This window comes from Anomaloglossus baeobatrachus, chromosome 10 (genome assembly GCF_048569485.1).
Source record: "Anomaloglossus baeobatrachus isolate aAnoBae1 chromosome 10, aAnoBae1.hap1, whole genome shotgun sequence".
In the NCBI taxonomy this organism is placed as follows: domain Eukaryota; kingdom Metazoa; phylum Chordata; class Amphibia; order Anura; family Aromobatidae; genus Anomaloglossus; species Anomaloglossus baeobatrachus.
Window position 1 is genome coordinate 55,207,168 of NC_134362.1, and position 10,221 is coordinate 55,217,388.

The following is a 10,221-nucleotide window of genomic DNA, read 5'->3' on the forward strand; positions in this document are numbered from 1 at the left end:
GTAAATGATAAGCCGTACTGTACATACCAAATGTTATTCTTGCATTAATAGAATAACATTATGAAACACTTCCATGGCATCTTTGACCACCCCTTCATTGATGATACATGTGATTGAAAAGGATTGATTGTATATTAAAATGGGCAAACAGATCTGATTCATGTGATAGGGCTATCGGAGATAAGTTAGGCGGCTGTACATGTGTTAAAGATCCTAGTTCACATATGATCATTGGTTTCTAGAGACAGTATATATTGTATATTATTGGGTCACACGAGGATCACATGGATGACGGCCAAACCCATTGGCGTAATGTAAATGATAAAGGTTTTGTGTCCATATATATGAGAGAAATCATTAACATTCATTAAAGTAAATGTCCATAGGTATTTCTCGCTCTGGTGCAGACAGGCTGAGGCATGAAATCTCATTGCTATTGTTGACTTTCACGGTCACATTAGTTGATATCATCCATTGCCAAAATTCATTAAGCGCACAGGTACATATGGGTGTTATATCTGATAAGTCAAGGCTTTGTAAGGACACCAGAGGAGTAAGACTTGAAGGAGACAGGGTTACAAGGTTGTTGCCCCCTAGATTTAGGGACTTAAGTGTCTTTAGGCCAGTGAATAAACCTTGAGGGATAAGTCTAAGATTGTTTCTTGACAAGTCCAAAGTTTGAAGACTTTTTATCTTGCCAAATAAACTTTCCGGCAAAGAGAAAATTTGGTTCTTCGCAAGAATGATGGTTTCCAACGAGGCTAAAGGTGTAAAAATGTCTGGACATTGGCCGGCATTGAAGACCTTTCCTAGGTCATTATCGGATAGATCCAGATAAAGAAGGTTGCTGGTACCCACATGTTTAGTGATGTTAGGTGAACACGTCGAGAGCTCGTTACTGCCGAGGAAAAGGACTTTCAGAGACCGTAACTCAAGGATTTGCCACAAGCTTCGTAGATCGGTCAGTCGATTACTGGAAAGATCCACAAGTTTACAGTTCGGGCAGAAGGACGTAAGGCCAGCAGGGCTGGAGATGCGATTTTGCTTTAAAAAGACTAAATGTAAACCTGGCAGCTCAACAAACGGGATTTCCTTAAGGGCATTATCCCTTAAACTCAATGAATCCAAGGAGACGAGGCCATTCAAGGCTTGATATTGAATTGCTCCAATATGGTTGGAACTGAGATCTAAGGTGGCAAGAGGGGAAGATGACAAACTTGAAAAACTGCTGGACCTAATGTCTCCGATGAGATTTCCAGACATATTGAGGCTTATGAGTTCTGTTAATCCCGAGAATGCTCCAGGGCTGATGTGGTTGATTTGACTGGAGGACAAATCGAGAGACAGTAATTTGGGGAAAACGGAAAAAATGTCAGGTGACAACTCAGACGTGTAGCTTTGTGATATATCAAGACTGTATACGTTACTTAAGCGAAGACCTGAAAATGTGCTTTTCTCGAGATTCTTAAAGTTACTGAAGCCATATCCACTTCCCAACGCAGCAGTATACCTCATCCGAACGTGAGCCACTTGAGTGCCAGAAATAATTTTAAAGAAGTTTTCCACCTTTTCTGCGTTCCAGGCCATTGATGATACATCTAGAGTGCCCAATGTTATGTTTCTGAATGGGTTTTGGCACATGGAGGTGTTATAAACCTGGAGGGGATTCGATGACAGGTCAAGGAGCTCCACTCTTCTTCCTCGTAGATTTTGGAGAGTGTCTCCACATAGCTCTCTGATCTTGTTGAGCTTCAACTTAATGTAGGAAAGTGAATGCAACCCCAGGAAGCTGGAATCCGGCTGCAACCTGCGGAGATTATTATAGGACAGGTCCAGCATCTTCAGAGAGGTCAACTCGTCAAACAATCCAGATTCCAGGACGGACTCATTCAGTCCACAATTATCAAGAAGAAGCGTTTCTAGTTTGGACAGTCCTCGGAATGAATCTAGATGTAACCTGAGGTTGTGGTTGCTGCCAAGATCCAGGCTGGTGATGTTCGGAACATTTTGAAAAGCATCTTTACCAACCAAGAAGGATCCATTAGTATTTTGCATACCAAGAGTGAGAACCTGGAGCTGGGGAAGGTTCTGGAAAGAGTCCGAGGATATAGATGAGATCTTATTGAAGGATAATAAAAGGACTTGGGTTTCAGGAGGGACAGATGGAATTGACATTAAACCTTCACCAAAGCTGGAATAAACTTTGGCAGCTTGGAGGGAATGTGAAGGGAACGTAGCTACGATCAGAAGCACAACGGATGGAAGAATCATGGTGCCTGCAACAAAGTAAAGAGATATTGTTACATTTTATATCTTATTTTCTTCTCCAAAATCCGTTTTAGTATGCCTGTGAAGAATAAATCGGTTTGAACTTAAAGGGAACCTGTGACCAGATTTTGGCCTTCTAAACTAAAACTAGCACCTGAAGCAGCGCCTGTGCTGCACGTTACCCCTTGATTTTCCCCCTGTAGACCCCAAAAATACCTTTATAAAAACTCCCACCCGGTATGTAAGTTGTCCGGTCCGATAGGCATCCTAATCTGCGCCTCCTGTCCCTCCTTTTGCTGCCCTCCTTTGCTGATTGATATGGATGACACCTTGTACGCCATCCACGTAGGCGAGCAAAATCTTCATATTCCCAGCTTGCGCAGGCGCACTTCATTCTGCCCTATTGCGGGCAGAGGCGAAAACATCGGTGCACCTGCGCGAACTGGCGATATGGATGAAGCGGTGATGTCATCCACATTGCCGGGCAAAATCTTGTGCCTGCGCAGAGAACTCACAGGTTCGCGCAGGTGCGCCTATGTTTTCAGGTCTGCCCACAATAAGGCAGAACAAAGTGCGTCTGCGCGTGCTGGGAATATGTTTGAGCAGTCAAGAGATTTTGCCCGATTACGTAGATGGCGTCCGAGGCGTCATCCATGTCAATCAGCACGGGAGGAGGACGAAGGGACAGGAAACGCAGATTAGGACAACCATCGGACCGGACCGGACAATTTACATACAGGATGGGTGATTTTATAAAGGTATTTGTGGGGTCTACAGGGGGTTCAAGCACCTTTATAGAATGCAGCACAGGTGCTGCTTAAGGTGCTAGTTTTAGTTTAGAAGGCCAAAATCCAGTGACAGGTTCCCTTTAAGACAAAAGATAAGACATTACCAAAGGTGTCTTCAGTGAATTCTTCTCTTCTCTCCATTCAGAACACAAGGTCTCTTGATGGAACCCAAGTTGGCCAAGAGAAAGCTATCACCTGTCTTATGCGTCTGGCCACCTTTTTTTAGGGATGGAGGAATTTTGACACTACTACTTAGATGGGAGGTTCTACAGCCAATAGAAAAAAGTAAAAAGATACTTAGCACTGTGCCCAGGTCACCCAGCAGCAATCCGTGTCTGATGAAGGGACCGAAATGTCACAGCTTTGGTTGGATTGCCTGAAAATAATATCTGAACATCATTTTCATTTTGGAATGCCAAGTAACTTTTTATTTTTTGACATTTATTTTAGACTTGAAGGGGTGAAAAGAAGACACCCAGGTAAAGAGAAGAGCAAGGATACAAAGGGTGCTAGATACTAAAAATATTGTCAGGAGAGTGCACCCCAATGCTCCACTGCACAGTGGCCCCACAGGAAAAGGGGATCGTCTTAGACCTCGCTATTCTGGATTGGCATTTAACCTAAGTCATATTGCAAAGGATCGTTAAAAGGTTGATAATAGGATTTTAGGATTCCTACTTCCAATAGGTGTCGCTAGAGTTCATGTTATCTTCCTCTCTGAAGAGACTATGGGCATATTTAAATGTCCAGAGGAGCATTGCGTGGTTTATAAGCCTCCTTACACTGGCATGCTAGACATGTCATCCTCCACAAGGAGAAAAGCTACCCCGTGGATTTAATCATAGAATGAAAGCCAAAGCACCAAGCACTGCAAAATGCTCATATAACATGCAGATTTTGATGTGGAATTCATCTGGATTTACAGCAAAACCTGTGCAGAAAAGTGATTATAGCTGCTATTGTATCCAGCCAAAAAATACTTCTGCACCATCATGGGGATTTTAGCATTAGCGTGACATCTATAGCATTATGGATTCTACATTCAGGTATATAGAAAATGGAAGCAATAAAGACAGGAGTGCGCTGGACCCGGGGAGGCTGCGTTTATTATTCTCACCTACCTAAAAGGGATAAACATTTGGAGTATAGCACAAGAAAGGCTGATGAATGCTGAACTGCAATGTTTCAACAGTAACATTATACTTTTTTTTTTGGCCACCCTTGGTAACAATTATTTTTTACTGAAATACATGAATGCATTGGGTTTCATTAATAATGTTACACGCTTTTCCTTCTATAATCTCTGTATTGCATGGTCTATTTATAGATGCTAAACGAGTTTACTGAGAATCCATCAGTGAGCTCATTCTAGCTGTATGACGGGAACATTTTTTCATCTATTTTTTTCAGAGCTCTTCTCAGCTGATTTATGACCACAGATCACATAAAAAAACAATGTGCATGAAAAAAAGAAAAGCCTGTATGTTACAATTCCTCCTACCAGTGTGTTTGGATACAGTGAGTGACAGTTAAGCTGCCCAATCTTGGGCAGGGGTGCGCTGTTGAGCTGTCAGTATGGTGATGTACAGCTCAGCCATCCAATCAGAGGAGGGGTCATACTAAGCTATAGTATGGAGATGGACAGCTCAGCCATCCAATCAGAGGAGGGGGCATACTAAGCTATAGTATGGTGATGGACAGCTCAGCCATCCAATCAGAGGAGGGGGCATACTAAGCTATAGTATGGAGATGGACAGCTCAGTCATCCAATCAGAGGAGGGGACATGCTGAGTTATAGTATTGTGATGTACAGCTCAGCCATCCGATCAGAGGCGGGGGCATACTAAGCTAAAGTATGGTGATGGACAGCTCAGCCATCCAATCAGAGGAGGGGGCATACTAAGCTATAGTATGGTGATGGACAGCTCAGCCAGCCAATCAGAGGAGGGGGTATGCTAAGCTATAGTATGGTGATACACAGTTCAGCCATCCAATCAGAGGAGGGGGCATGCTGAGCTGTCAGTATGGTGATGGACAGTTCAGCCATCCAATCAGATGAGGGGGTATGCTAAGCTATAGTATTGTAAATGGACAGCTCCGCCATCCAATCAGAGGCGGGGGCATGCTGAGCTGTCGGTATGGTGATGAACAGCTCAGCCATCCAATGAGGGCTGGGGTGTGCAAATTTTTGTCCATGGGTCTCCTGTTTGGAGTGATTACCTTACTATTCAACTGCCTTTAATTACTGCCAGTTGTAGCTTTGGCTCAGTGGTGTTTATGCTTCTGTGCTCGGTTTGATCTATTGTTACCTCTTACCTCGCTTCTGACAATCTGTCTGTTTAGCCCCTTGGTCTTTCCCTTCCTGGAATTTTGATCTCGGACCGTGATCTGACTACGCCTTTGTCTCAACCCTTTGATTATTACGATCCCTCTTAGTATCTGACCCCGGACCTCTTGACTACCTCGCCTCATCACTAACCCGTGAGAAGTGACTAGCATCATACTATAAAAGACAAACTTTGCAACATTTTTAAAGAAACCCAATTACAAAATGTATTTGTAATCTCAAATTCATGCATTTAAGTAAAAAAAGAAAAAGTGTCCAGAAAGCCCCTTTAAGAGGATTGTGATAGCAGGGACTCTTCAGATCCATATTATGCTTTCACAAAATGTACACAGTTACAGAGAAAGCGTAACTATAAGGTGCAGAGGATGCCCAAAAAGTCCCTTTGGTCTATAAGAGAAGACCTATGCTATTAAATACTTGCAATAATTGGGGGTCCCTGAGCTTGAAGGACCATATGTGATAACCATAGGGGCTCCAGCCATACCAGACTCCCACAATATAAGAGCACAGTACTCACCAGTCACCGCAGAGCTCTTACTGGGACGTGTGCTCCTCAGATGACGGCAATCTCCTTCTGTTTACCTCTGCTGTTCCTGTATTTAAGTCCTTGGCACATGAAGCTTCTCAATGAGGAAACACTCGGATGACGTCAGACAATGTTTGGTAACAATGAGAATGGAATTTTCAAGGCGATTCCCATGTTCTTCTGCATCGAAGACGACATCCTGCCTATACCCCCCGATATTACACAAATCCAGGATGTACCTGGTCCATACATCTTCCTACGACAAAGGGGGACGCTTATTGATTACACCACTTTAAGGGGTTTTCCCCAAAATATTTTTTTTCTGTTACAACATATGATGCCACGAATCACAGTCCCACGAAATATTGGTGGCATATATACAGTCACTTTAGTGGAATATCAGGAGAGGACACATAAGAAGCCGTGTGTCTGGGATACATAAAGGGAACCCCAGTCTTAGGCCGGCGTCACACGGAACGATATGTCAAACGATGCCGGATGTGCGTCACTAACGACGTGACCCCGACGACATATATCGTACCATGTGACGCTCGCATTAGGATTGTCAGGCGTCGGAATGATCAAACTTCCACTAATCACGCTTTTATATCACATTTTAAAAGTGTTTCATATGATTAAAAAATAACTGGAATTTTCATTTTTAATTCATAAATCAAAAATACACCTAAAAATTAACAACTTTGTAATATATCTTATCAGAGAAATCTGCTTCTTTCTCCTCCAGGACTGATCTTTTACTCTCAGCGAAGACAAATTTTCCCATTACCGAGATATGAGATGGCAGTTGGTGCTCATAAAGTTCTATGGAGATTGGAGGAGTAAAAGCCCCGTCACACACAGAGATAAATCTTTGGCAGATCTGTGGTTGCAGTGAAATCATGGACATATTGTTCCATTTGTACACAGCCACAAACCTGGCACTGATTGTCCACAATTTCACGGCAGCCACAGATCTGCCACAGATCTGCCACAGATCTGCCACAGATCTGCCACAGATCTGCCACAGATCTGCCACAGATCTGCCACAGATTTATCTCTGTGTGTGACAGGGCCTTAAGAGGCAGACACACACAATCTACTCCAAACAACAGTTACAGTTCTTCATGGAACTTTACGAGCACCAACTGTCATCTCCGATCTCAGTAATGGGAAAATGTGTATTCACTGAAGACAGTTTTTATCTGTAAATTGAGAATTTCTAGTCCTGAAGGAGAATGAAGCAGATTTTTCTGATAAGATTACATATAATACAAAGTTTCCTATTTTCACTTGAAAGAAAAAAAGTAAGTTTAAACTGTTTAAAGGTATTTTCCCATGAGCAAGGTTAATTTGAAAGTTCATTTTAATCCATAGATCTTGGAATAATAATAATTTCCACAATTGGATGTGTTTAATATAAATGTTCCTGAGCTGAGATAATCTTATATATGTGTCCTGTTACAACCCATTTGTTAAACCCTTTAGATGGTTTGGTCAGTATTGACTGCGGTATCTAAAGATCGAAATGGTAACTAGTGATGAGCGAGCACTACCATGCTCAGGTGCCCAGTACTCGTAACTAGTAATGAGCGGGCACTACCATGCTCAGGTGCCCAGTACTCGTAACTAGTAATGAGCGGGCACTACCATGCTCAGGTGCCCAGTACTCGTAACTAGTAATGAGCGGGCACTACCATGCTCAGGTGCCCAGTACTCGTAACTAGTGATGAGCGGGCACTACCATGCTCAGGTGCTCGGTACTCGTAACTAGTGATGAGTGAGCACTACCATGCTCAGGTGCTCAGTACTCATAATGATGAGCGGGCACAACCATGCTCCGGTGTTCAGTACTCGTAATGATGAGCGGGCACTACCATGCTCCGGTGTTCAGTACTCGTAACTAGTGATGAGCGGGCACTACCATGCTCAGGTGCTCAGTACTCGTAACTAGTGATGAGCGGGCACTACCATGCTCAGGTGCCCAGTACTCGTAACTAGTGATGAGTGAGCACCACCATGCTCAGGTGCTCGGTACTCGGAACTAGTGATGAGCGGGCACTACCATGCTCAGGTGCCCAGTACTCGTAACTAGTAATGAGCGGGCACTACCATGCTCAGGTGCCCAGTACTCGAAACTAGTAATGAGCGGGCACTACCATGCTCAGGTGCCCAGTACTCGTAACTAGTAATGAGCGGGCACTACCATGCTCAGGTGCCCAGTACTCGTAACTAGTGATGAGCGGGCACTACCATGCTCAGGTGCTCGGTACTCGTAACTAGTGATGAGTGAGCACTACCATGCTCAGGTGCTCAGTACTCGTAATGATGAGCGGGCACTACCATGCTCCGGTGTTCAGTACTCGAAATGATGAGCGGGCACTACCATGCTCCGGTGTTCAGTACTCATAACTAGTGATGAGCGAGCACTACCATGCTCAGGTGCCCAGTACTCGTAACTAGTAATGAGCGGGCACTACCATGCTCAGGTGCCCAGTACTCGTAACTAGTAATGAGCGGGCACTACCATGCTCAGGTGCCCAGTACTCGTAACTAGTAATGAGCGGGCACTACCATGCTCAGGTGCCCAGTACTCGTAACTAGTGATGAGCGGGCACTACCATGCTCAGGTGCTCGGTACTCGTAACTAGTGATGAGTGAGCACTACCATGCTCAGGTGCTCAGTACTCATAATGATGAGCGGGCACTACCATGCTCCGGTGTTCAGTACTCGTAATGATGAGCGGGCACTACCATGCTCCGGTGTTCAGTACTCGTAACTAGTGATGAGCGGGCACTACCATGCTCAGGTGCTCAGTACTCGTAACTAGTGATGAGCGGGCACTACCATGCTCAGGTGCCCAGTACTCGTAACTAGTGATGAGTGAGCACCACCATGCTCAGGTGCTCGGTACTCGGAACTAGTGATGAGCGGGCACTACCATGCTCAGGTGCCCAGTACTCGTAACTAGTGATGAGCGGGCACTACCATGCTCAGGTGCCCAGTACTCGTAACTAGTAATGAGCGGGCACTACCATGCTCAGGTGCCCAGTACTCGTAACTAGTAATGAGCGGGCACTACCATGCTCAGGTGCCCAGTACTCGTAACTAGTGATGAGCGGGCACTACCATGGTCAGGTGCTCGGTACTCGTAACTAGTGATGAGTGAGCACTACCATGCTCAGGTGCTCAGTACTCGTAATGATGAGCGGGCACTACCATGCTCCGGTGTTCAGTACTCGTAATGATGAGCGGGCACTACCATGCTCCGGTGTTCAGTACTCATAACTAGTGATGAGCGGGCACTACCATGCTCAGGTACTCAGTACTCGTAACTAGTGATGAGCGGGCACTACCATGCTCGGGTGCCCAGTACTCGTAACTAGTGATGAGTGAGCACCACCATGATCAGGTGCTCGGTGCTCGGAACTAGTGATGAGTGGGCACTACCATGCTCGGGTGCTCCGTACTCGTAACTAGTGATGAGCGGGCACTACCATGCTCGGGTGCTCGGTACTCGGAACTAGTGATGAGCGGGCACTACCATACTCGGGTGCTCTGTACTCGTAACTAGTGATGAGTGAGCACTACTATACTCGGGTGCCCAGTACTCGTAACTAGTGATGAGCGAGCACTACCATGCTCAGGTGCCCAGTACTCGTAACTAGTGATGAGTGAGCACCACCATGCTCAGGTGCTCGGTACTCGGAACTAGTGATGAGCGGGCACTACCATGCTCAGGTGCCCAGTACTCGTAACTAGTGATGAGCGGGCACTACCATGCTCAGGTGCCCAGTACTCGTAACTAGTAATGAGCGGGCACTACCATGCTCAGGTGCCCAGTACTCGTAACTAGTAATGAGCGGGCACTACCATGCTCAGGTGCCCAGTACTCGTAACTAGTGATGAGCGGGCACTACCATGGTCAGGTGCTCGGTACTCGTAACTAGTGATGAGTGAGCACTACCATGCTCAGGTGCTCAGTACTCGTAATGATGAGCGGGCACTACCATGCTCCGGTGTTCAGTACTCGTAATGATGAGCGGGCACTACCATGCTCCGGTGTTCAGTACTCATAACTAGTGATGAGCGGGCACTACCATGCTCAGGTACTCAGTACTCGTAACTAGTGATGAGCGGGCACTACCATGCTCGGGTGCCCAGTACTCGTAACTAGTGATGAGTGAGCACCACCATGATCAGGTGCTCGGTGCTCGGAACTAGTGATGAGTGGGCACTACCATGCTCGGGTGCTCCGTACTCGTAACTAGTGATGAGCGGGCACTACCATGCT

General features: G+C 45.5%; 1 protein-coding gene across 1 annotated transcript; it reads right to left on the reverse strand.

Moving 5' to 3' along the window:
• Positions 1 to 346: 346 nt before the first annotated feature.
• On the reverse strand, positions 347 to 6,007 carry LOC142255230 (toll-like receptor 5). The gene is made up of 2 exons (XM_075326743.1): positions 5,921 to 6,007; positions 347 to 2,276 (listed from the first exon to the last, which is right to left on the reverse strand). Exon 2 carries the CDS (start codon positions 2,269 to 2,271, stop codon positions 358 to 360), a length of 1,914 nt encoding a protein of 637 aa, XP_075182858.1. The 5' UTR covers positions 2,272 to 2,276; positions 5,921 to 6,007; the 3' UTR covers positions 347 to 357.
• Between the last annotated feature and the right edge of the window lie 4,214 nt (positions 6,008 to 10,221).